The sequence below is a fragment of the Chrysemys picta genome, chromosome 8, assembly GCF_011386835.1.
Source record: "Chrysemys picta bellii isolate R12L10 chromosome 8, ASM1138683v2, whole genome shotgun sequence".
Taxonomy (NCBI): Eukaryota; Metazoa; Chordata; order Testudines; family Emydidae; genus Chrysemys; species Chrysemys picta.
Genome location: NC_088798.1, coordinates 104,543,435 through 104,570,567, shown reverse-complemented (window position 1 = coordinate 104,570,567; position 27,133 = coordinate 104,543,435). Strand labels below are relative to the sequence as shown.

The following is a 27,133-nucleotide window of genomic DNA, read 5'->3' as shown; positions in this document are numbered from 1 at the left end:
AAGAGCTGGTGCTAATGGCTCAGGGAGCAGGTCCGTGCGGGGACCCCAGGGCTCTCAGAGCAGGGGAGAAAGGGCAGGGCTCACGCTGTGCCCCCCAGACTTCGCCAGGAGTCTTTTTCCATGATAAAGTGGGGAGTCTCCCCTAGGGTGACCAGACAGCAAGTGTGAAAAATCGGGACAGGGGGTGGGGGGTAATAGGAGCCTATATAAGAAAAAGACCCAAAAATTGGGACGGTCCCTAGAAAATCAGGACATCTGGTCACCCTAGTTTCCCCCCCAACCCCAGTGGGGGGGTTTTCTGACCCCCCCTCCCCAGGGGGACGTCCCCCCATCCCCTCCCGGACAGGGGAGCAGCCTCTCTGGGATTGCTGGGGCGGGAGCTACTGGGCGCACTGGTCCCCCCCCGCGAGGTGAATTAAAGGACCAGACACCGCCCCGGCCCCCCCATCTCTATGGTTAGTGGTGGCTAGAGGGGACGGCGGCAGCGCGCCAGCTCTCCGAGGGTCATGCCGGGGTCAGGGCCCTTCTTCCTTTCGCGGTGCATGCCGGGCTGTTGGCGGAGCGGCGCGCGCGCTTCCGCCCGGGCCTTGCTGCTGCGGGTACCGGGGCTGGTTCCAAGATGGCGACGTCTCTGGGCTCCAACACCTACAACCGGCAGAACTGGGAGGACGCGGTAAGGCCTGGCCCCGGGCGGGGGGGGGCTCGGGGCCTGTGGCTCCAGGGCGAGGCGCCTCCATCCTCCCGGTGTGGGTTTAGCCTCCCTCTGCGGCCCGGCCCGGGGAGCCTGGAGCTGGCGGGGGGTCCCCCGGGGCAGGGGTTGAAGATGGGGTGGGAGGCCGAGGCGGGTGCTAAGGCGGCGGGGCGGGAGGCCGAGGCCAGGGGCTCTCTCCCTAGGGGGTGCAGGGCCTGATCGGGGCCGCGGGGTGCTGACCCCGTGTAACTGACGGACACTGACAGAGTCCACGGGTCCCCCGGGGTGGCTGGTGTCCACTCCGGACAAGGTGGGATCTTACCATGTATAGGTAGGGAGGGATAGCTCAGTGGTTTGCGCATTGGCCTGCTAAGCCCAGGCTTGTGAGTTCAATCCTTAAGGGGGGATCTGGGGCAAAATCAGTACTTGGTCCAGCTAGTGAAGGCAGGGGCTGGACTCAATGACCTTTCAAGGTCCCTTCCAGTTCTAGGAGATGGGATATCTCCATAATTTGGGAGAGCGTCCTGCTTTTAAAATAAAACTAACTGGCTGCGGGTGCGTGGCTCTTCACAAGGCTTCAGCTAGTAGCTGGTTGGGGCATGTTGGGGGGCTGTTGTCCCCCCACTTTGGGTAGCCAGAGCTTTACATTAGTACTGGCCAGTCCAGCATCTTGGAGCTGAGAGAAGCAGACTGCAGAAATGTTGCTGTTGAATAGAGAGGGAATCTGAAGTGAGCGCTGAGATTTAGTCCTCCTGACTCTTTTTTTTCTCCTCCTTGATGCAGGACTTCCCCATTCTGTGTCAGACATGCCTTGGAGAAAACCCGTATATCAGAATGGTATGTGACTGTTTCGAGTCATTGTCCTTTAAGGTGTATGGTGAGACTAGCTACTGAACCTCAGGCTTAGGGGACTAAAAAATGAGCTCAGTCAAATGAGGCAAGTAGGAGATGCCAAAATGCATCCAGGCGTCTGCGTGCTGCTTCTTGGCAGCAGAACATGCGCGCATAGGGGAAGAGGGCTAGATTTTGGGATTGGCCGAGGGCATGGGGAACACGATAAAACAAATCAAACAATCAAAAACTTGAGCTGAAGTCAAGACCGCTTGTCTAATGGTTAAATCTTAAGAGATGGGATAAACATGGGTTCTATCACAACTTTGATGATGACTGTCTTCTTGACTTAGAGAAATGCGATGCACTGAAAGGTTAAATGACTTGCCCAAGCTTTAAAATGTGCTTTGCTATCATTTAATGAAGGTTGCTTGAATGTCCTTTAAATCCTTGTTCTTTTACCCAATGCATTGACCTCTTCAGTGGAAGGCTGTGTACCTGTCACCATTCCATTTTGTTTTACCTTTCCCAACACCAAGTACAATCATGTAGTGTAGTCTCATTTTAAACATCCACCTTTCTCCACTCGCCTCTCCCTAAGCACACTTTAGTCTTTATGAAATTCTAATGAGCTATAATTTTTAATGCAAATATGGTCTATGTTTCAAAGATCGATAGAGGATTTATTTTTGTGTTACGGATCTCTGGATGTTTTGTCATTGTTTAGAAAACAGATAGTAAAAGCCGAAGCTGGGGGGTTTCTTTGAAAGATTTAAAAATATTCTATTGAATATTCTGCCATCAGAAAAAATAGAAGGGTTTGGAAGTGATTTTCTCCCACTTACCTTTCAAAGGCTCTCCGGATTAAGTGAAAGCCATAGGGTCAGACATCTCTAAATGCAACCACCACAGAGAGTAAATATGCAGAAGCTGTGGTGGTACCACATGTGGATGGTTGGGTGGAAGAGATGAAAGCACAAGAGTATTTTCTAAGGCATGTAATGTATGATCATAGCATTGACTAGTATCTTGTGAGTTTTTTTAGTAACTCTCATTTGATTTTATTCCAGACCAAAGAGAAATATGGAAAAGAATGCAAGGTATGTTTGTCTTCATTGTAAGAGTTGACTTCTGGACTAGCTCATTAGTTTCCATTTAGGATTAAGATATAATGCTGAAAATATGAGATAACAATCCAATAGATAGCTTCAAACAATTGCTTATTCTTGTTAACACTTTAAGGGTTGGATTTTGCAAGCTCTTGAGCATGTGAATGCCCTGATGCCTACAAATACTTGACATCGGTTAAGCTACTGGTGTGCTCACTGCCTATCATGCTGACCAATGTTGTTGCATTGTTTCCTTGTATACTCCCCCATCTCTCTCTATCCATCTGTAGTCTCTTGGCTTACCCTTAGATTGCAAGCTCTTTGGGGGCAGGGACCATCTTCTTTTTCTCTTTCTCTGCAGCACCTAGCACAATTGGGTCCTGGTCTGTGACTAGGCCTCATAGGTGCTACAGTAATAAAATAATTAATAACTCTAGTCATGTGATTTATCCATGAAAGTCAGTGGGGCTTCTCATGTGAGTGAAGTTACTGATGATTGTACATCTTTTCAGCATTGGACCCTTAATTATTAAATCTGAAAAATGTTTAGGGTTATTTCCTTTATTTCACTATTTAGTCTGGTTATTCACTTAAAAAAAAATTTGGAATTGTTCAGATTCACTTTTGTTTCTAGTCATTTTCACTCAGTCTCTTGCAAGAGCACAGTGCTCTAAGGTTCAGGTTTCAAACCCTGTAAGAGAATAATTACACCCAAACAAAAATAACCCAATCACCTAGTTATACAAATTCCTTTCCCCTCACCCCAGGAGTGTGTGGTGTTGCTCTTTAACCCCATCCTCCTAGTGCAGTGTTTCCCAAACTTGGGACGCTGCTTGTGTAGGGAAAGTCCCTGGCGGGCCGGGCCAGTTTGGTTACCTGCCGCATCTGCAGGTTCGGCCGATCGCAGCTCTCACTGGCCATGGTTCGGTGTTCCAGGCCAATGGGAGCTGCTGGAAGCAGCACGGGCTGAGGGACATGCTGGCCGCTGCTTCCAGCAGCTCCCATTGGCCTGGAGCGGCGAACCGCAGCCAGCACGTCCCTCGGCCTGCGCCGCTTCCAGTAGCTCCCATTGGCCTGGAGCGGTGAACCGCGGCCATTGGGAGCCGCGATCGGCCGAACCTGCGGACGCGGCAGGTAAACAAACCGGCCCGGCCCGCCAGGGGCTTTCCCTACACAAACGGCGTCCCAAGTTTGGGAAACACTGACCTAGTGGATTCACTGTATCCATAGGTTGGCACCAAAAGATGCAGTGTTCAGCACTCCTGGTGGGAAGGTTACTGGCACAACTGTTTCAGAAAGAGTAGAGTGGGCGGGAAATGAAAAGTCATCTCAAAAAGGTTTGAACTTAAATCTGATTCTCTACTTAGTCTGGATTTATCAGTTGCTGTTACTCCAAAAAAATCTCATAACATGGTGGTTAATGCTGGACTGGATTACTATTAAATTTATTTAACCAATCTAGCATTTTCCTGTTAAAAATTCATTTCCTCTTCACTTTTGCCTTGGCAAATGGGTGGTAGATGGAACTTGGCTTTCCTCTGGATCTCAGTAACTCCGCTGCCAGCAAGTGGTTCATGCTGGGTATCTCTGAGACAAGCCGGCCTTTGTGTTTCAAAAAGGAGAAAGCAAGAATCTTTAGTGATATCCCTTGGAAATGTAAAGCAGAATGCCTTGTATTGACTCCAGTGGAGGAGTTAAAATGTATTGTTTCCCTCTTTTCCTCCTTCCTACCATCATCTCCTTTTCGTTAGGAAACCAGACTGATGTACTGAGAGCCAGCTCCCCTTCCCCGAGTCCAGTATACAATGGAAGTAGAAACGTCCTCCCCACAGAGACTGTATGCATTATTTCAGAGTAAGGCCATCCTTTTCTGGGCCTAAATGCCTGTGGCCAGATGGACTGGGTCTCTTGCAATCCCAGCAAGTATATAATTTGAAAACATATCCTACAAATTAGCTGTAATGATCCTTTAGTGACAGCTCTTTGAACTAAGTGGAAGTTCTCTTTGCCTTGTGCTCTGAGGAAAGTTGTGTGAGTATTCAAATCGTTGCAAGAAAGTCCAGCCAAAACTTTCTTCTCCTGTCAAAATGGGGCAACCAAGAAAAGATTGGGGTTTTTGAGTTGTTTGCTTTAATTTTTACATATTAAGGTAGTAATGTTAGGCAGGTGATAAGTAGTAGTTGAGTTTCCATAAGAATTTGAATGCTAGTGTCAATGCTGGCTGCAGTTAGAGTGATACAAGTCACTGCTCTCTTTGTCTTAGATTTGTGCCAGGCCCTTCACAGTGTTTCGCTGGTGCCCAGGTGTTCGAATGCGCTTTAAGAAGACAGAAGTGTGCCAAACATGTAGCAAGCTGAAGAATGTGTGTCAGACCTGCCTGCTTGACCTGGAATATGGTGTGTAGCTGGGGTCAATTTACCAAAAACTGGAAGTACAGATTGAGACTTAACTTTGCTTGTCTCCTGTCTCTGCATAGTTTTAATACATCTCTAAATAAATGTGTATCTCCATGACTGTGCGCCTAGGGCATGGAGATGCATATTTATTTAGAGGTGTTTGTATGAGAGAGAAGTTGAACAAATTGACTACGACCTCTTCTAGGATATACCAGAAGGCACATCTATATGCCAAATGGTGCTCCTGTCTGTGCATAAACTTTCCAGCTCATTCAAGACTAAATCGTGTCTAATAATTGTATCGATTCTAAAATAAGATCTTCCCATACACACTAGTGCTGTGATGTGATTGTTCGTGTTCATACTACTGAGTTGCTATGAATTTCCAAGTGTGTTTGGACTTTGATACCAAATGGATCTTACTCTAACTGTAGAGAGGATTAGAATCTTGACATTGCATGCTTTTGTTGCTGGCAAGAGTGAAAATAGTTCCATTAGTGACACTAGATGTAGGATGAGTTATATTTGTGATTAACTGAATCCCACTATTCAAATATGTTTCAGTAGAATATGCAGAGGCTTTTAAAAAACTAGACAAACTTTCAGTCTCATTCAGTTCACCGTTCACGGCAGGTGAAGTAATACTATCCAGAGGATATTAATTAATGCAGTGGAAAACAACGAATCAGTACAGATTTGACTGCTCTTCAGGATTGCTATCTCTGAATACAGCTACCTTAGTATGTTATAATAACCATTTTTGGTCTTTTTGCTTTCAGTTAATATTAATTTTGTTTTTCCATTTAATTTTAGGTCTACCTATTCAGGTTCGAGATGCAGGACTCTCTTTTAAGGATGACATGCCTAAATCTGATGTCAATAAAGAGTATTACACCCAGAACATGGAGAGAGAAGTAAGGAATGCATTTGAAACAGAATCTGTTGGTGGCTTATTTCACTTGTGCTGTAGATGAAATGAACTAGATAATCAGACAAACCAGAAAGTTTTCAAGATTATGTGCATCAATTTCCTGTCCCAAGCAATGAAATATGCATTCTTTACCTACTGCTTAGATTTCGAACTCTGATGGCACAAGAGCGGTTGGTGCTCTAGGAAAAGCTACTTCTACCAGTGACATGTTGCTTAAACTGGCTCGGACCACCCCTTACTATAAACGCAACCGACCCCACATCTGTTCCTTTTGGGTGAAAGGAGAATGCAAGAGAGGGGAAGAGTGTCCCTACAGGTACAGTTTTGTTTGAAAAGCTAACATGTTCATGTAATGGAAGCAATGCAGTGTCTTCATAAGCATTTTTGCAGATGTTGCAGGAAAAATTACATAAAAACAGCCACGCTGGGTCAGACCAACGGTCCATGTTGCCCAGTAGTCTGTCTTCCGATAGTCGCCAATGCCAGATGCTTCACAGGGAATGAACAGAATAGGGCAATCATTGAGTGATCTATCCCTTGTCGTCCACTCCCAGCTTCTGTCAGTTAGAGATTTAGGACACGCAGAATGGGGGGTTGCATCCCTGACCATCTTGAGTAATAGCCATTGATGAACCTGTCCTCCATGAACTCATCTAATTCTTTTTTTGAATGCAGTTATACTTTTGGCCTTCACAACGTTCCCTGGCAATGAGTTCCACAGGCTGACTGTGCGTTGTGTGAAGTAGTACTTTTGTTTGTTTTTAAATCTGCTGCCTATTAATGTCATTGAGTGACCCCTGGTTCTAGTGTTATGTGAAGGGGTAAATAACACGTTCTTATTCACGTTCTCCAGACCATTTATGATTTTGTAGACCTCTGTCATATCCCCCTTTAGTCGTCTCTTTTCCAAGCTGAAAAGTCCCCTCTCTTTCTAATCTCTTCTCGTATGGAAGCTGTCCCATACCCTTAATCATTTTTGTTGCCCTTCTCTGGACCTCTTCCAATTCTAATGTATTTTTTTTGAGATGGGGCAACCAAAACAACACACAGTATTCAAGGTGTGGGCAAACCGGTGATTTATATAGTAGCATTATGATATTTTCTGTCTTATTATCTATCCCTTTCCTAATGATTCCCAACATTCTGTTCGCTTTTTTGACGGCTGCTGCACATTGAGCAGATGTTTTCAGAGAACTATCCACGACTTCAAGATCTTTCTTGAGTGGTAACAGCTAATATAGACCCCATCATTTTGTATATGTAGTTGGGATTATGTTTTCCAAGGTGCATTACTTTGCATTTATCAACATTGAATTTCATCTGCTGTTTTGTTGCCCAGGTTTGTGAGATTCCTTTATAACTCTTCACAGTCTGCTTTGGACTTAACTCTCTTGAGTAATTTTGTATCCTCTTCAAATTTTGCCACCTCACTGTCTACCCCTTTTTCCAGATCATTTATGAATATGTCAGACAGCCCTGGTCGCAGTATAGACCCCTGGGGGATACCACTATTTACCTCTCTTCATTCTGAAAACTGACCATTTATTCCTACCCTTTGTTTCCTGTCTTTTTAATCCATGAGAGGAGCTTCCCTCTTATCCCAGAACAGCTTACTTTGGTTAAGAGCCTTTGATAAGGGACCTTGTCAAAGGCTTTCTGAAACTGAATGTTAACTTGACACATATCACCAGTGAATGAATCCCTTTGCAGCAAGATCTTTCTTGATCATACTGTGTGTATTCAGCAGTGAGCTGAAACATCAATCACCATAACAAATGCAGCTTTTCTCTTACATTGTTCATTGCCTCTCTTTGCAACATCAGTCCTTGCAGCAGAAAATACTGTCCCACAGGCAGTGATCTGAACATATCTCAGCAAGTAACTTTGTTTGAAATCTGGCTCTTAAAATTTCACGGAACCTTGGTTGAGCTGTCTGAGCTGCTATTTGTTAAAACGCTAAGTGGCAAATGCTATAATAAATTAATAAGTAATTTGAGTTCTTCGGGCTCTTTAATTGTTTCATTCTGGTGTGATTATTTGAATGCTGTTAGTCCTCAGATAGCCTTTTAAGGAGAAAGGTGGCTGTCGCAGTCGTGTTAGTCTGGTGCAGTTGTAACAGCGCAATGTTATGAAATGCTTTGTTTACTATACTTTAGACATGAGAAACCTACAGACCCAGACGATCCTCTGGCTGATCAGAACATCAAAGATCGTTACTATGGTATTAATGACCCTGTAGCTGATAAGCTTCTGAAACGGGCTTCAACCATGCCTCGTCTGGACCCACCTGATGACAAGACCATTACCACGCTATATGTAGGAGGCTTGGGAGATACCATCACCGAGACTGATCTGAGGTACATTGGTACATCTGAGTTCGCATTTGCTTTTCAGCTTGATGTCTTGATAACTGAGAATTAGCTTGCTAAAATTTTCCTAAGATGCTTGTCACGGTGTTCATCTTTAGCAAGTATTTTGTTGAGGTTGCTGTGCCTGAATGAGAATGAAGGAGGCCGTTCATCCCTTGGTTATGCAGCCCCTTCATTTGTCCATACCAGTCAGAAGTGAGTGACCGCTCTTGTTCACTTTTCCCTAACAAGAAGCTGGCTAATAGGTCTATTTAGAGGAGTGCAGAATTCCTGGAGGTGGGAATACGGTTAAGTCTAAGCAACATCTTGTGTGCTGTGTTTAAATTCTTCTCTTCTACCTCCACCAAAAATCCCCCCCAAAATGCATCATTGCTGTTGGTGCCCAGAGGATCCCATTTTGCACATTTACAATTGAAATCCCCTGATCTAACCTCCATCCTCCTAATTCCTGAATTCTGAAGAAACCCCTGTTAGAGCCTGGCACTGTTGCTGCATAATTGTATGTAGGGATTAAAGGTCTGTGACAGGCATTTCCCCTCTTTTCTAACACTGGATTTGAATCGGTGATACAGAGGGGAAAGGATGCTTGTCTTCCCAGGGTGTGAGCATGTGAGACCTTTAATGTATTATGTTTTTATGGAGAAGAGGAGCAGAATCCAATTTTGGTGTCCTTTCCTTGCAGAAATCACTTCTACCAGTTTGGGGAGATCCGGACGATAACCGTGGTACAGAGGCAGCAGTGTGCATTCATCCAGTTTGCCACACGGCAAGCTGCAGAAGTGGCTGCTGAGAAATCCTTTAACAAGCTCATTGTCAATGGACGCAGACTCAATGTCAAGTGGGGGAGGTGAGCAAGTGGGAGAGGAAGAGGGGAAGCATTTATTTCCTTTTTGGAGGTTTTCCTCTGGATATTGTTTTGGGAGAATCCACTTTTAACTGAGCACTTCAGAGTCATGTACTGTTCCTTATTCAACTCAAAAGCAGTCTTGGTGCCTTAGAACAGAAGCCAAGTGTGTAAAAGACCCAAATATTTACTGGGTTGCCTGTCTTTTGGTGGGGAGTGAGGTGTTGGAAGGTAATTGGCATTGGGTCGCTTTGAGAAATTCTATTTTGGGGTGGGTATGCTGCTGTCTGAAAAAACAGCACTAACTCCGTTCGTGCCAATTTACCAAGTCCCTGCTATTAGCATTCTGTAAGCTCTTCATCCTTGGCCTGAAGCAGTGGGTCTGGGATTGGTGACGTAAAACACTCTCTTGTGAGGGTCTGCCCACTCTGTCACCTCCCTCTTCAGTTCTAATGCTTTTGGCTTTGATTTCAGGTCCCAAGCAGCAAGAGGGAAAGAGAAGGAGAAAGAAGGTACTACAGAATCTGGTATAAAGCTGGAGCCAGTCCCAGGACTACCTGGAGGTAAGGGAAATGGTTCCATACCAGTGACTGCCCTCTCAAACACAGAACAGCAGGTCACTTGCTGCCATGAGGCAGAACAGAGTTACACTTCTTAGTTTGCTCTCTCTACCATTGGGAGCTGGGGTCAGTAGGGCAGCTGCACATTCCACTCTCAGAGCAGTTAGTGAACCTGGGTTCGAATAAGAGCTGGCTAGAGAGTCTTGTATTTATGGGCAATGAAGGGATCTTTGGCTAGAAAGAAATTCAAGGTGCCTCAAGGCCTTTTTTACAGGATGATTGAAAAGTTACAATGGTTACAATAAAGGCACTTAAATAATTGAGACCTTCTGTGGCATAAGCTCTGGTTGTGTGTTCTTGAGCCATTCAGTGTCATCTGTTTGGGCAGGCAATCCCAGTTGTTTAGAGTAGGGGGGAGGGATAGCTCAGTGGTTTGAGCATTGGCCTGCTAAACCCAGGGTCGTGAGTTCAGTCCTTGAGGGGGCCACTTAGGGATCTGGGGCAAAATCAGTACTTGGTCCTGCTAGTGAAGGCAGGGGGCTGGACTAGATGACCTTTCAAGGTCCCTTCCAGTTCTAGGAGAAATTTTAAATTTAAAAAAAAATTGATTCAGGTGGCTTTTTGTTGTGGAAGGGTCAGAGCCTGTGGAAGGGATCATGGCTGTTACTCTAGAGGTTCACTGGCATCCTGCATCTGTTAGATACACACTGCTAACAAAGTTCCTGTCAGGAGAGACGGTTGCAGCCACTCCCCTTAGGGCCAAGGGTGGGTACTTGCTTATATTTTGCCTGCTAGCAGTAACCAAGGGATGTTTGTGTCTTGAAGCTCTTCCCCCTCCTCCAGCTGCAGAAGAAGAGGCGTCTGCAAATTACTTCAACCTACCTCCCAGTGGCCCTCCAGCCGTGGTTAACATTGCCCTGCCCCCACCTCCCGGCATTGCTCCACCCCCACCTCCAGGTAATTCCCTCCCCCTTCCCCCTCAGTGGGGAGAGGTAGAACTATGTCCTTTACCAAAGAGGCCTGGAATCAATCCCTACTTGCCAGATTACCTACTAGCCGGTGCCTTTGTGTGGTACCTACTAAGCGCGATCTGGGTTTATGAAACAGCTTGTGCTGTAGAACTGGCTCTGTTAGACAGAACTGCCTGTGGGGTAATATGTTCTCTGCAAAATTCTGCAGTACCCAGGAGAATCCCATAAACTGTGCTGAGGCCCACCCTGCTTAGCTGATAGGGACAACGTGGGGTTTACATGGCTAACTTTTAGGAGTGACTCTAAACAGACAGAACGTTAGTGTCAATATTTGACTGTTTGTATATTCAAAACGTGAAGCCTTTTCCCTGTGGAACTTCAGGAGGGTTGAGTTTGTCCAAATGCGCTGGATGGTCTTGTTACCCGAATACTTCTGGTATGCTCAGTAGTGAAAACAAAACGTTCAGAAGTTCATAATATAATAGGGAGCAGGGGAACAGCACTCGCAGAACTGGAATCTGCACTGTCACTGACTAGCAACATGTCCTCAGCTGTTCATTATGCTTCCAGAAAGGTTAAAAGGGAGTAAATTGGGATTCCTCAGGAATTGGTGAAGGAGGAGAGGGGGCACCCTTTCCGTGGGCTCAAGTATGTTTTGCTTATCTGGCTTGAACGACAAATAGGCAACAGTAAAATACTTCATCAGGACGCCTGGTAATCTGACACTTGTGTTCTGTGTCTACAGGTTTTGGACCACACATGTTCCACACTATGGGGCCTCCACCTCCCTTCATGAGAGCCCCAGGCCCCATCCACTACCCTTCTCAAGATCCACAGAGGATGGGTGCCCACGCTGGGAAGCACAACACTCCCTAGCACCCCATTGACCTGTTCACCGTTTGAGTAGATGTCATTTTTTTGGTTCCCATGGTAGCATAATATGTTCAGCTGTGGGCGAGCTGGAGACTAAGCCTTGCTTCCTGCTTGCACGCACAGGGCAAGCTGAGCTCTGTTGTGTTGCCACTAGCTAATCTGGTCATTCATATAACTTGAATCATTCACTTACTATCGTGGGTGGGTGGGTGTGGGGGAGGAATGTGGAGAGACGTGATCTAGAGGGTCCATGAATGAGTTGTACTAGAATTACAATCCCATCAGTGTATTCAATTTTGCACATTTTGAAATAAATTTGTCTCCTGGGGAAAAAAAACACACCTTCAGCCGCTTTGATAGCCTCAGCAAGTTCCACCCTGGAATGGATTGGGGTCTCTTGTGCAGACTTAACTGGAGATTTCCCTAGTAATATTCATTCCGGAGTCAAATAACTAGTGATTCATCATTGAAAAAAGATACCAGGTCCTCTAGCACTAAGCCAGAATGCTCCAAGATAACACTGAGGGGAAAGGAAACCAGCATCAGGGGCACAGCTTCCAGGGATTTCTCCTTCTACTTACTGTGACTTTTTTTCCTCTTTTTCGGGTTGCTTTTCTTCTGATCGTGAGAAACTGGAGAAGCCTAAGCCCCTATAGTCAGTCAGTCAGTTACATGCTAGGTAATGCAAACAATTCCCCTACTGCCAATTCCAGCATGACCCAGACAGATGCTCAAGCAGCCATCTGTTTCATATAGGCCAGCTGGGACCTTCCTGCCCCTCACCTTGGGGAATGAACATTGTTACTGAAACTGCCAGGAATGAGGCAGCAGTAATACTGCAAGCTCATCCAGTCTGAACTATCGCTTTTGTGGCCTTTGTGTAAAATGGCTCTCAACCTGTGAAATGGACCAAACCATTTTTCGTTTGATAGGTTGTGTGATTCTTTTTTTTTTTTTTTTTTTTAAGAGCTCTGTGTTCAGCATTCACCCTGGTGCATCTGTTCTCTGTATAAAGTCTGTAATTTAATACAGTGCTTAGGAGTCCAGGTGGGGGATTTTAAAGTACCAAAGTCTGTTGCTTTGATGTAACTGATCTGTAGATATGTTTTGGTAAACAGACACGTGTGATGAGAGAACTCCTTATTTACTTGGTTTGGGTTTTTTAATTAAAATGGGCAGATTTTCCAAATGTTTGGACCCTGCTTCCAGAGGCAAAATGTGTCTGAGTATTGTCTGACCTTGTTTGGCTGAGCCCTCTGATGAAGAGTGGCGTGAGATAGCGAGAGTACAGCCCCAGTTCTGCTTCACCACGCTGCACTTTGGAATGCTTAGGTGCGTTGTGAAGTTCTGACGTTGCAGGCACCATGTCGGATCTTGCATAGGAGAGTACAGTACTCTAGGGGGTGCCCTCGGTTAGTGCACTGGCCTTTCCTCTCTGGAGACTTGGGTTTAAACTTGGCATAGGTTACAGGGAAATGAGTGTTGCTGGTCTCAGGTTTAGCCCTCAGTCAGTAAAAATATCAAAATACAGCACAACTGGGTACCGTTCAGCAGCTCCCAGAATAGCCTGTTACAGGACAGGCTTTTGACGACCCATTGACAGATCTGTGCGGGGGAAGCTGGCACAGCACCTGCTTGTACTGGGCTTGACTCAAGCCAGTCAGTGCCTTATTCTGCAAGCACTAATTTGACAAGTATTGAACGGAGACAAGTTTTCAAATGTAGCTGATTTATTTTCTGCAACCAGATTTCTGAATGTAAACATGGCCTCCAGCTCACAGGCAAAGGGGAGGGAGATGGGCTCAGAGCTGGACAGTACTTCATAGGCATAAACCTTTAAACACGTAGACTGGCTTTTTTTCTTGTTCAGTTTGCCCAGGTGTGCTTCTGGGGGCGGGCAGAGGAATGCATGTTCCCCGTGTGAGTGTTGCATTGCAGTGGTGAGTGCCCCAGGTTGTAATTAACTGAGGTGCATGCTTTTCCTCTGGATGGTCTCGTTGGCATTACAAACACAGTGGTTGTATGTTACGTTATTTACAAATAAGGCAGCCTTTTAAAATTGCACTTTTACCAGCCAGGATACAAAATTACTTGCCTAGCCTAACCACAACGATGCAAAAATATATATATTATTACTCACCCATTCAAAAAGAAAACAAGACCAGTTTTGCAAGGTTACAGTACGATTATCGTCAGACTTTGACAAAAACAACTAAACAAATGTAGAAACTGCATAGTTGACCTGGAGCTTTTCTATTAGCCAGGGTGAGTGTTCGGAACATACATGGGTTCTGCTCTGCCCTTTTTTTTGGGTAGCATTCTTCCTTTGATGGATAGCTCTGTTCTATAGACTGTGCTTGTGTGCATTCAAAAGGTCAAAACACCCTTGTTGACCACTTTCTGCATGTGTTGCATGAAGGTCTTGCTTGCCATCGAGGTGTTATGTAGGATGTCCTCTCTTCCCTAGTGGGACCCCATTAATGTTTTTATCAAGCATTGATTTGTATGATCAGCTTGGCAAGTACTTCAATACAGAATCATTGTTTTTTGGGGCTGCACCAATTGTGTACTGCATCTTAAATTGGCAGGATCTGATCCTGACTATTATTGAAGTAAAAAAGAAAATCTGAGCACATCAGGCCCTCCGTAGATCATTGTAATCAAGTGGTGTGAATATGAAAACCGTGGTGTGTAACCTCAGACAGCAAGTTGTTAGAGGTAGGAAAGGAAGTGTAACACACCAACCAGTAGCTAGCAGGGAAAATGGCATAGGTTCCTGATTCTCCCAGTGGGGTATTGGTGATCTCAAGCACTCCCCTCCTTTATATGCAGTACGCGTTTCTGCCTGACAGTCAGCCCCCTACACCCAGCCCAGGGTTTGGTTTCTTAGCAGAGTTGGATGTAATTTCCTTTAACATGCTATCTCCTTATGTGTCAGAAAGCCATTAGTAACTTATTTCACCCACATTCCCCGATTACCACACTGCCTTATCATCCCCCACCCCCCGCCATCTCAACCAAAATTACATTTTTACAGCACTGCCCTTAAGCTTGGATTTCTCTGAGCAGCCACCACCTGTCAATGCTGGTGTCAAATGTTTCAGCAGAACAATTGCAAGGCGACTTGATGTGATGACAACTGGCTCTTCTGCCATTTGCCACAACACTGGAGCGAGGACAATGTGTCTGCTCCAATCGGATTGTTCCATAGTATAATGATGGATGTGGAAGTTTACTGGAATCCCCTTGTTTTATCAATGAGAACTTGGCTGGTCAATAACGGACCACCTAGGAAAACCTTGTAATGGGGTAGCCCAGGAATGGCTCTAGATGTGAGCTTGCTGGGGGCTGTGTGTGGAAGTGGATGACCTACTGTGCCACTGAGCCGTCACAGGGTGCACGGGTAAGAATATCAACTCCCCTTTTCTGCTGTGCTGAGGAGTACTTCTACCAGCGATTTAAAACAAAGCATGTTTGAGCCTAGCAGATAAAGCATCTGTGGGGTAGGAGAGGGGAGTAAGATTACATTACAGCTCTTCTGTCTCTGGTAAAATCCGTACCCAGCCCTGGGGTGCTCTGTTAAAGCTGGGTCTATTCCAGGCGAGCTCCAAGCTGTTCGAGGTGTCTGTCTGAGCCTCCATCTCCAACCCAGGCACAGTGAACATGTCATTGAGTAGCACTCCACCAAATGGGGTCGGAGTCCTGCGTGCACAAAGGAAGAAGATTTAGCCTTTTCATGGGGGTGGGGGGTGTACTTCCCTTGGTAGCCATGGCTGGAAGGAGCCCTCGGGACTAGCTGCTCCTTGAGCATCCAATTGCAGCCTTGTCATCTAGCAAGAGCCCTCAGTTGCCACCCCGTGTCATGAATGGCAGCTGTGCTCCTCCCAGCCACCATAATCCCCCCCTACTCTGTCTGTTTTCCCCCAGCCCCTCAAAAGCTTCACCTCTAGACTGAGCCTCAGTCAGCTAGCCCTCGTCCAAACTCCTGCAGAGAGACAGGGGCGCTGGTCCCACTACCTCAGCACCCTTGGTTGGGATGGCAAGGTAGAGCTGGGTGTCAGCCCCCACAGCTACTCCACCCCACTTCCCCTTAGCAACCCTGCCAGCCTCCAGGTACGTGTTGAACAAGGAGAGGCATGAGAGAGACACCACACATGAAAGGTCTTGGGGCAGCAAGTCCTATCCTCTGCTCTCCTTTGTAAAGCAGAGTGAAGCCTTTTAGGTGCAGCCAAAGCCTTCTGGAAGGGGCTGCAGCTGCGTTACCCCCACCTCATGATCAATGCTGTCGTACATCTCTTAACAATCAACCTGCTTTCGGCACCAGGGCAGCTTCTCTCGGAACGTGACGAAAGGGAGCTTTTGTGCAGTGGCTTGAGCTGTCATTTGTTCCTGGAGAAATGATACAAGGGCAGAGGTGTATTCTCGTGGAGCAGCTAGGGTTGTGCTGAATGTTAGGCCTTCGTTTAAGGCAGAGCACTGTTTTGGGGGCAGCGGTAAAGGCTGACTGTGGGGTGTATCTGCAAATGTCTGCTTTGGAAAGCATGCTCTGGTACATTGTCTAATCCGTTACTCGAGTAACGTGGCATCGTGTCTCAGCAGCGTCCCAGGGATTGCATGTCTGAGCCCCGCTTCTGGGGGAAGTGTGGATGATGAAGGCTTGTTCCAGAAATGCTCGGTTCCCCCAAGGAGTATGTGGCAAGGTCGTTCTCAAAGCCTTGTGTTACAGCTCACGTAGGGCAGGTACCATCTCTGCGAGCCTCTTCAAGGTCTTTCATCACCCCTCTGCATTTTGTAAATAAACCAGCCTGCTTGAATTCGGTCATTGGAGAGGTGGTGAACTTTCCACTGGTCTATTACAAATGTGAAATACTCCAGGGTTCATCTTGCTTCATAGGCAGGATTTCTGTCTTCTCGCTTAATACAAAAGGCAGCATCCGTTTTGCTAACAGCTTTGGGTTGGATTTGTTTGGGGTGGGAGGATAAGATCAAATGAAAAGAGGTGATTTTCAAAATCAGGACCTTAGATCCACAAGGATCACATGTTTTTTTAACTCAGTTTAAATCGGAGGTCTGTAAATTCAGCTTCCCGGCACTTTGTGCCTCACTGAGGAGTTAAAATGGAGGTGAGAGACTTGGCATTAAATTAGCATCTAGCTGTATTAAATGTCAGTTTAGGGCTTTAAATAGAAGAGCAGCAGTTCAGAGGGGAAATAACAGGGTGAAGCTAGGCAGCCTAACACATCATCTAGAAACATGCCCCTTTGAGTTTCTGTCCAGAAATAAATACTGAGCCCAGGGCCGAGAAACATGACCAGCCCCAGAAACTAAAGAACAAGTGACTGCAGCACCTCCCCCGTCCTTTACAGCGTATGACTGAGGGAGCTGGGGACGGGAAACATTCTAAATACTTGAATACGTTGGGTGGTAAGGAAATAACAATAGAAACCCCTTGGCTTTTCCACCCTTTGCTTCCGGCTGGCAGCATCACTTCCACCGTGGCCTTGCTTTCTGCTAGCTAGCTCATGTGCTTCCCTGCTAGTTACACCGGGTCTGGTGTGGGAGGGGGTTGGCGAGTCCCTCGTTAATATCTTACATTTATACAACACCTTTCATCTCCATAACTTCCTGCATGACTCATGCAGCCTCCTTAGGGTTCGAATAAGGCAGCTGGTTAGTGGGGCCCACCAACATTGTACAGCAGCTTAGGGCAAGAAGTGAGGAGGAACTCCGCATCAGCTGAAACTGTAGCAAGAATTCAGCTAGGCAGGATGTAATTATTCAAACAGCAGTTTGGCCAGGGGACCAGGGTGAGCCCCAGACCTACGCTCATGAAAAGGGATTTTTGGATCCTCAGTGACCAGAAGGGGTCAGGGCCTCGGTTTTATGATTCAGCTAAAAGATGTTGCTATGTAAATTCAGTGCCCCCAACTCCAGGCTAGGTTCCTTGTTCTCTACTGACGGAGAAGTGAGAACGCTTCTACTGGAACCCCACTCCTGCTGTCTGCAGAACCCGGGATTCCCTTGGCAGTCTCCCATCCGAGGACTTTACAAACCCAGCCCTACATATCAAAGAGGAAGGTTAACTCTTGCACGGAGTGCCTGGAGCTGCACCCTTTGCTGGAGCCACTGGTAGAAGAATTGTGAAAGTTCAGTCTCCAGTGTGTGGCGGGAAGGAATCAGGTGACTTTTTAGCACCTTGCATAAGGATTAACCTAGTGTCCTAGCTGCTTCTGCAGCTATCTGTCACCTTGTGAAAACTAGCCTAGCGCATGAGCTGTCACTTAGCGTGGCCATGGCCTAACAGGTGTGGGACAGAGACTGCTCTGAGCATAGGCGCCAACTTTGTGGTTGCTCCATGGCTCAAGCACCCATGGAAAAAAAATAGGGGGTGCTCAGCACCCACCAGCCTCACTGGTTCCAGCCGGGGCTAGCCGCCGGTCAGCTGTTTGTGTCCCGTTGCAGAGAAGTCCAGGGTGCCCCATCTCGGTTTTGTGCTGCACAAGACCCCTGTCCTGCCCAGCCTTTCCCAGGGGCGGTTGCTACAACAAGCAGCTAAAATGGGGTTGCAAGAAAAATTGCAAATAGCAGGTCTTAGCAAGGTCTCCAGCCACCTTTTCATCCCCAAGCCTGCCCCAGGCCGAGTCCTCCATCAATCCCCAGCATATCCCAGCAAACATGGTGGATGTGTCAGGTGCCCGTTACCTGTTGAAGCTCCTCAACTCGAAGTGGCTGGGTTTCCTGGGCAGTTCAGGCAGCTGGCTCTTGCTCTCCATCCGGTAGTCCTCACTGAAGAGGAATTCCTGCCAAGGGGAACAGTAGCCCTTGGGGATGGCAGTGAAGTTGAACTTCTCCGGTGGGACGTCCTTCAGCGGTCCAGAGTAGCCTGCGTTTGGGAGACAAGGCTTTCGGTACTACAGCAGACCTGCAAGGTAGCAGCCAGCCAGCTTCACTGGATCGTCAGGCCTGCCCGGGACTGTCCTCGTGTGGACAGGACCTCTCCCCTCCCATGGGAAGGGCTGGGAGAGCAGTGGAGATGGCCAGGACATGTTTTTTCCCATGAAAAAATATAGAGAATATCAAAATGTTTCTTTTGTCCTATCACCGACATTTCAGATTGTTGGGGGTTTTTTTTTTTTGACAAATACCTGAAAAAAATTGGCAAAAATGTATTCGTTTAAAAAAAATTCATTTTTTTTAATCCAAAAACCCAACTTTTTTCCATTGAAAAAACACTTTGGCAGACAATGCCCAGCCAGCTGTAGTGACCAGGTTACATCTCTGCATCATCTATATCTGTGGGGGGGAGGAGGAGGGGAAAGGAGGCTTTCCTTGCTACATGGGATGGCTGTTCCCTGATTGGTTATGGGTGGGGTCCTCATGTTCTGCCAGTGGGAATCATGGGGGCCATACGCCTTCTATTGATAACAAGTTCTGCAGGTCCGGCTCCTCGTTACTTCACTGAGGTAGCTCCGTCATGGTGTTCTTTTTCTGTGGGCAACTCCTTACCTGGGGCCAGGGACTCGGGATTGAGGGCTTTACTCATTTGTAGGACTTTGTTTGTCTTCTTGGGCACTTTGGGAGGGGTCCCCTGGCCTGCTGCTGCCACGTGAAGCTCAGTGCGATAGTTCTCCTGGCCCTGGGCAGACTGGAGAAGAAAGAGCAATAGGAGAAGGCTGTGGACAGGGCACCAGGAGAGGTCTGCTTCGCTTTGCCCCTGACAACTGAGGTACGGTCTTGTGGAGAAGATGGAGTAGCAAAGGGCAGGGAAGGAGACTTAGTCACGTCTCCTGAAGGGTGATCGCTTTTTATATTGCACTAGCTAGAGCCAGGCATGGCGTGGCCAGGTGCGGTGCAAGAACTCCCCACGTGCACTTCTGCTAGCACGCCTTAATGCATTGCTGCAGCATCCCCTGCTCTGCTAGCCCCAGAACTTCACACGATTCCACCAGTGGCCCTCAGTGAGGACCTACCGGCCCCCTGTTTTCTAATCTTTGGTCCTTTCCAAGACACTTGCATGGTGAATTTGTGATGAACTGCTAGCATCTTGGAGGAAAACTACCACCTTGCTTCACTTTTGCCTGCCCCCGTGAGATTGTCAACCCAGGCCTCCAGCCGTGGAAGGATACTTACGGAGGTTGGACCCGTGGGGCTCCTGCCTCACTCAGAAAGAAGGAGAAAATGAAATCCGGGTGAAATACGCGTACCTTCATCCCAACTGAATAGGCCAGCATGCAGAGCAGGCCCCAGAGGGGCACTTTCCAAAGTGCCTTGATGCAAGGAGCATGCAAGCACCCTGCTGCAGGGGGTAACAGCAGCCTGCCAGCCCCCTCACGGCCCTTTCCAGCATGTCCTTGCTCAGTGAACGCAGGGAAAGTGACAGGACGCCAGGCAAAGCACTGACCTACAGCTGCCAATGAGGCTACTTCAGTAACCTAGCTCCAGCCCAACTGGCTAGCGCCATCCACTGCTTCTCTTTAAATAAGGGTGCCCCAGGGACACTCACCAGCCACGCGTCCGGTCTTCCCGCCAGGTCCCCCTCAGCCGCGCCGTGCGAGCCACCTGCTGCCATCCTGCTTGAGCTCTATGGAGGGCAGGGGGAACGACGTCACTCTCTGAGGGGAGCAGGCCCCACACGCAGCCCCAGTGCTGTCAGCGGAAGGGCCGGCGACGCACGTGGTTTCAGAGTCCCGTTTCCTGGCTCTGCCAAGGGGATCGTTTCCACGGACACTGGCAGTGCCCTGTGGTGACAGCCCGGCTCTCCTCACAGCTGATGGCGCATGGGCCCACAACAAAGATGGCTGCCTCCCCCTCACACTCCTTCCCGTTAAAACATGCCGTTACAATAACTGCGCAGGGCTTCCTGTTAACTCAGGGATCCTCATATCCTGGGCTAAGAGGGGCCCTGGTAGGCCAGGGTGCTGGCGTAACACGTGGGTGTTACAGCTCCCCCTCCGTGCTGATCTAGAGGACCGGCTTTATTACAGCCCTCCTCCATTTCTAGAGCTTCAGCTCAAGCTGCAGCAGCTCTTGTCCTTAGCTCTGGAGGGCCCTGGTTCAGTCCCTGGACTGTCAGCCAAGAGCGTGACCATCATGTGACCCAACAGGGTCAGCTGAGATTTGGGTTCCCATCACGATGAGGCGACTCACGGCTCTGTAGCCAGTAGGATGCTCCAAGATGAACTTCTGCACCCGCTTCTGCCTCTGTTGGAACAGCTGGGAGCCCCTGTTTGTCTGCAGAGACAGCTCTTCCACCATCAGATCCTGGGGGATGCTGACCTTCTTCCCCAGGTCCAGCTGGGGGACTGAGGACACACACACAGCAGGGCAGTGAAAGCACAGGTGTTGCAATAGGGGGTTAGGCTCTGAGCGAGGGGCCAGTGGCTGTGCATGGGGAGCCGGGAGAGGCGAGGAGAGGGTTTGATTGACTCAGCCCCTAGGAGTGACAAACATCTGGCATAGCTCTGCAGGGCCCATCAGGCTGGTTCAGAAACTGCATTGATGGGAGCCACATCCAGGCAAAGAGGTGGGGACCAGAGGGCCTTGGGGGGGGGGGAATGAAAAGGGAGGATAGTAAGGGGATCCTGGTGCCGGGAAGGGCTCAGAATAACCTCTAGCAATCTGGGGTATGGGCCCCATTAGTGTTAATTGACAATGTACCGTTCGTTCATTTGGAAAGTCCAAGGAGGAGACCAGTAACATTAATACCCCTGAAGTCCAGGGGATTTTTGCCAGTGTCTTCAATGGGAACGGGATCAGCCCCAGTGGATTGCATGCGGCAACCTGGGGCTACTCCGTAAGTCAGTTTAGCACAAGGCATCTCTTACCATCTCCCATCATCTCCGTCACGATGGCCATCGCCTGCTTTTTTCTCTCTCGGGTGTGGTCTGAATGCATAATTGGGAACATCTTCTCACCTGGAAAAGAAGCAGAAGCCCAGCAGGGCTCACACATCAGGGCAGACCCTGGCTGCTACCCACACGTTACCCCCAGTGTGCCAATTGCCCCGTCCCTGGGAAGAACTGATCCCACGTGCAGTTCTGAGGTTCGTGTGATGGCTTTTTGCAAAGGTTACCCTGGGGCCCAGCTTTGCTCCCTTTTGGAAAATATGCACAAAACCAGAGAGAATGCAGCTGGAAAAAGGGGGTTTCTCTTCTGCTTTATGGTCATAGGAACTGTATCATGCCACCACATCACCCCAACTTCACTGCAAACATCTCCCATTCATTTCAGGACCAGCTCTCCATGTCTCTAACACTATAGAGCTGTTCCAAGTGACCACATCCTGGCCCTCTGTGCTCTCCTCCCCGTTCTCCTCACTATTCTTGGATTAGCTTCTCTCCAACCCCCTCACACGCTTCGCCATTGCTGGTGCGAGAGTCTTCTTCTCCGCAGCTCCTGCCATCTGGTGCCGTCTCCTGCAGCAACTCGCCATCTGAAATCTCTTTGCTCCCTGCTCATGCCTCTTAATTCTGCCCTCCGTTGCTGGCTTTATGATTGAGCCACTTAATGTATTCCCCAGGCCAAGATTTTGCACCAAGGCTCTCTGTCCCTGATACAATGCACCGGCCTGCATTAAACTCTGCCAAGCACTGTGGGGGGCTGTCTTGTACAAAAGACGCTATTCAAAATGTACAAATTAAGGTTGCATTGCATTGTATACTGAGCTTTCTGAGCTCAGCTACCCCTCTGCTTAGGCCCTGAAGCAAGAGCCCTTGTGACTGTTAGATTAGCTGGCTGGTGCCACGTTTATTCATAAGCGTCTGCTCCTTTATGTTTAATTTTGCTGTGACTTAATGCCTTGCAGTGGTGAGTTTCTCAAGCTAATGAAAATGTTGCATGTTTCCTTATATGTATTTTAGGGCTGTATTCTACCCTACATCATGGTACAAAACCAATGCTTGGAGCATGGGCAGAACGGGGATCTATGATTTGATCGATCAATCATATTTCTGTGCCATCTAAGCCTTTTAACTTGTACTCTCCTGAAGCCAACAAGAAGCTCAAATCAGTCACTTTTTCTCTGTTTGCAAGTCAGCCTCCAGGAAGGCCCTCACTGGGCGTTTCTTTAGAGAGGAAAAAATAGTCCCCATCTCATTCCTCCCCCCCACACCACCCCCGTAGAATCACAGACTCATCAAAGTGTCGGGCTGGAAGGGATCTCAAGAGGTTCTCTAGTCCATCCTGCTGCACTGAGGCAGGTTTAAGTATACGTCTCCCCCCGTGTGGTGCACGAACGGATGGGGTCCCCTTGCCTGAATGGGGCAGCAGGCCAAGTTAGCAGCACCTTGCTCTGCTGTGTGGGTTTCACTACAGAGACCATGTCTGCTCCTCGCTGCCCCCTGAGCTCCCATTTAGCCACGGTCTATTTTAAGCTCCTGACCTTGGTAGAGCGGGGAGTTGTAACCCTGATCCTTTGGGCAAAGAGGACGGCGCCTGGTGGTTCTTGGGAGCTGGAGGGCTAGGGCGGGAGATGCTGGGCTCCCCTTAGGAGAGTCTGATGGGAGTTTAAGGCCCTGCAGGTGCAGCAGAATTCCTAGCAAGTGACTCTGCTACAGCCATAACAGAGAACCGCAGGGGCTGCTCGTACAGGGAAGGGGGGAGTTGATACTCCCGATATATGGCAGCTCCTCTAGGACTCGGTGACCCAGCGGGACATCCTCACCCCATTGAAGTCAATGGGACTTTTGTCCTCGCTTTCAATACAGCCTGGATCCCCACCCCTCAGCGATCAGAGAACGCACAGCTTCCCCACCCCAGCACAGCTTGAAAGGGGGAACTGGCCTCCCCACCAGCAGTCATGCGGGGTCCTTGCCTGGCAAGATCTCTGGACTCAGAGTGGGTTCGTGTTCCACTCCCTATTTCTAGTGTCGCCAAGCACTGGCGTATGGGTTTGCTATTGCCCCTCCAGAGCCCAGGCAATGGGTCTGAGAGAGCTCCTATTCACCCTGCCCCATTATCCAAGAACTAGAGTCACTCCATGGAATTGAAAGGCAGCAAATATCAAGCAACTGACAGGAAATGCTTCGCTCACCACAGCCTGTGGAACTCACTGCTGCAGGGTATTATGGAGGCAAATACCCCATTTCCAGCAGGCCCAACGCACAGCCACGGATAAGATTAGCCTCTGCAGCAGCACTAATAAGGAAACATTACAAGACACCTCATGCTCCAGGGTATCAGCTGATCACCAGCTGGGTGCAGGAACAAACTTCCCCTCCAGTGCAACTGGGGCCATTCTGGGGGTGTCAGTCTCTGCAGCATCCAGTATGAGCCAATGTGGGAGGCAGGGTATGGGGCGAGATGGCCCATTGGCCTAGCTGTGCATGCAAGTAGCCATTTCTCTGTAGTGTAGCCAACAACTCCACAGCGCCGCCCCCACCCCCCTAGCTCCCATGTCCTGGGCTGCTGCCCATCTTGCCCACAGCAGCGGCTCCCCGAGAGCTGCAATGCCTGCTTTGCTAGCCCCCATAAGGGGGTTCCTCAGAGCCAAGCTGAATGCACCTAACCACCTCCCCAGCCCTCCCGTCTTCCTCGGGCTCAGGGATGGAGAGCCCCCATGCCCAGATCTGCTGCGTGGCACTCAGGGAGCCAACCGCTGGCATGGCGGCTTCTCACTGTGGCTCCTCCACGTCCATTTGCTCATGTCACCTGCACTTGTGTCTTTTCGATTGTAAACCTCCCAGGGCTGGGAGGGGCTAACTCTGGGTCCGGGTTTGTACAGGGCCAAGCACACCGGGGCCCGGGCCGAGCCCCTACCGAAATAGATGTGGGCAATAACACTCCCAGCCCAGCCTGCTGGGGTGGTGGCTTTTCCTCAACACCCAAACACACGAACGCAGGTCAAAGCCCTCTCCTGCCCAGCTGTCAAGATTCTCCTCACCAGCACCAGATACCCTGTCCTATTTATAGGGCCCTACCAAATGTACGGCCATGAAAAATGCGTCACAGACCATGAAATCTGGTCTCTCACTGGGAAATCTGGTCGTTTGTGTGCTTTGACCCTATACTATACAGCTTTCACAGGGGAGACCAGCATTTCTCAAACTGGGGGTCCTGACCCAAATGGGAGTTGCAGAGGGAGGTCGCAAGGTTATTTTAGTGGGGCCCGCGGTATTGCCACCCTTACTTCTGCGCTGCCTTCAGAGCTGAGCATCCGGAGAGCGGTGGCTGTTGGCTGGGTGACCACCTCTGAAGTCAGCGCCCTGCCAGCAGCAGCGCAGAAGGGTGGCAATACCATACCATGCTACCCTTACTTCTGCGCTGTTGCGGGCAGCGGCTCTGCCTTCAGAGCTGGGCTCCCGGCCAGCAGCTGCCACCCTCCGGCCACCCATCTCTGAAGGCAGGGCAGCAAGGGTAGCAGCACGACCATCACCCCCCCAATCTCGTGACCTCCCCCACAACTCTTTGTTGGGTCAGGACCCCTAGAATTACACTGTGGAATTTCAGATTTAAATAGCCGAAATCATGAAATTTACAATTTTTAAAATCCTATGACAGTGAAATTGACCAAAATGGACCCTGACTTTGGTAGGGCCCTAATTATTAACTCTCCAAGTTCCAGCCCCCAGTGAGTCTGAGCTGAGCCAGCCACACGGAGGCTAACAAGCGGCTGGGGGAAGACAGCCTGCTCCTCATGGGGGTCAAACTCCAGTGTGCTGCTGAGTTCCCTCCTGCTGCTGCTGAACGTAGCAATTCTCCCTGTCCCGTGCTATTCCCCCCGCCCCCCGAGTTCAGAGCCCAGCTCTTCGTACCTGACTGTGTGACTCCTCGGACGCTGTCTTGCTGCGATGCTGTTAGATGAAAGGAGCTTTCCCGCTGCGCCCGCTCCGCCCAGGGACTAGGGTTTGGGTTTGGGTTTGGGATTCCTTAACAGCTTTCACAAACCTACCCCAGAGCCCAGTGTTTGCCGGTAGCCCCTGTGTCTTTCTTACCCGCTCTGTGCCTTGCTCGCACTCAGCCTGGACCATCGCTGAGATTCCTCGGTCCTAATCCATGTTACATCAGACATTTATTTCTGGCTGAGAAAGGGGGCGGAGGCAGCACAGACCCTTGTGAGCCAAGCTCCAGACCGTTAAGAGCATGCACACACACACACTCGCTCATGCTCAGGCATACAAAGCCATATGTGTGCACCCAGGTAAGGAGTTTACACACAAATGCATAAACATGCCTGTATATATGGAGGCATTAGCGATTGTACAGCACTTCAAAGACAGACAGTGCCAGGGAAGTGCTAAATGCCCTAGCGGGGGATACAAACAAATGCAGGCACGAGAGAAGGGAAGCTAGAGGCTTTCTTCAATAATGCCAGGGCAAAGGGGTATTTGATTAAAATCAAAGGCAACCCATTTACGATAAATACAGGGAAATACTCTGTTATGCGCTTCTTATTTATTATCATTATTTTTGGAGTACAGAGCACTTTGCAAAACATAGAGACAGAAAAGGCCCCCTGCCCCAAGCTGTTTACTCTAGAATTCAAATGAAGGGCACAATAAAATCGGCGGAACTCATTGCTACAGGATATTATGGTGGTAAACAGTGCAGTTCACAAGCGTGTTAGCAACTTAGAGGGGTAAGAATAGTATCTGCAGGGCCAGTAACAAGAATCAAATTACAAGAGGACACAAACTTCACAGTTCAGGCCTAAGCTGCTCACCAGCTGGGGTCAGGAAGAGTGGCTCCCACGCTTGGCCGGGCTGTGGGATAGCACCGCACAGTGAGGTGCAGGCCTGGAGCTTCCTGGAGCATCCCATTGGCTGCTTTGAGCTCTTATTTAGATTCACATCTGTGTAATAATACCAAGGGGAGTGGGGGCGGGGAGGGTTTCTCCAGCTCACAATCCCTTCTTGAGGCGCCTTCTCAGTCCAGTTTGTAGGAGGAGAGAGCAGGAAAGACCCCCATACTGCAAACATACCTGCGGCCATTACTGGTTGAGAGGCTCATGCCCGCCAGCTCTGAGCCGCCTGATGGGGCCTGGCTCCTACCTAGCCCGGCCGGAGGATCTCTCCATTCCAGCCAGCTCAACTCCAGCCTTCCATCGCTAGGGACATTGGGCAAAGCTTTTCCCCAGCTGCTGATACGGGTTCAACTCCACCACTGGCTCAATTGACCTGGTGGCTTATGGCCCCCCATGGCTCCCGGTGGCACTCACCCCAGCAGCTAGCGCCAGCGGGGGATTATTTCCCTAGTGTAGATGAGATTTCTGTATCAGCCCATCCCCCCTGTGTGGGGCTCTGACACTGACCATTCAAACAGGGAGCAGCTGACTAATCCCAAATGAATTGGGGGGGCGGGGAAGGGGGACTCCGGGGGGGGACACACAATGGGAGATGCTCATTCAGCTTTGCTGCCACCTGGTGGCCGCTCCTTATCATGGCAGGTTTAGTGTAGGAAAGGCCTGCTGCGCCCCATCCATTGTAGCTAATTCGCAAGAGTCAATTGAGCGTGGCAGTTATTCGCTGCCCATCCAGTCTGTGGGTACCTCCACCACAGTGATGCCATGATTCCCCTGGCAGGTCTAAGGCACCATGGGCGAGATCACTGCGGCAGCGTAGT

General features: G+C 49.0%; 2 protein-coding genes across 5 annotated transcripts; one reads left to right on the top strand and one right to left on the bottom strand.

Moving 5' to 3' along the window:
* The first annotated feature begins 412 nt into the window (after window positions 1-412).
* On the top strand, window positions 413-13,422 carry RBM22 (RNA binding motif protein 22). Its single transcript, XM_005295799.5, has 11 exons — window positions 413-673; window positions 1,475-1,528; window positions 2,593-2,622; window positions 4,895-5,027; window positions 5,841-5,941; window positions 6,102-6,274; window positions 8,115-8,315; window positions 9,010-9,174; window positions 9,646-9,734; window positions 10,557-10,688; window positions 11,448-13,422. The coding sequence occupies exons 1-11, from the start codon at window positions 620-622 to the stop codon at window positions 11,576-11,578; spliced, it is 1,263 nt and encodes a 420-aa protein (XP_005295856.1). The 5' UTR covers window positions 413-619; the 3' UTR covers window positions 11,579-13,422.
* On the bottom strand, window positions 13,288-25,605 carry MYOZ3 (myozenin 3). Of its 4 annotated transcripts, none has more exons than XM_008166472.4 (8): window positions 25,507-25,605; window positions 21,400-21,489; window positions 20,723-20,877; window positions 20,079-20,156; window positions 19,082-19,220; window positions 18,278-18,458; window positions 15,136-15,277; window positions 13,288-14,176 (listed from the first exon to the last, which is right to left on the bottom strand). In XM_008166472.4, exons 2-8 carry the CDS (start codon window positions 21,479-21,481, stop codon window positions 14,102-14,104), a joined length of 852 nt encoding a protein of 283 aa, XP_008164694.2. In that variant the 5' UTR covers window positions 21,482-21,489; window positions 25,507-25,605; the 3' UTR covers window positions 13,288-14,101. The 4 variants fall into 4 exon arrangements, with proteins under 4 accessions (XP_008164694.2, XP_065412099.1, XP_065412100.1 ...); XM_065556027.1 differs by having other exon boundaries at window positions 25,327-25,591; XM_065556028.1 differs by lacking the exon at window positions 25,507-25,605 and adding an exon at window positions 23,607-23,712.
* Window positions 25,606-27,133: the final 1,528 nt, after the last annotated feature.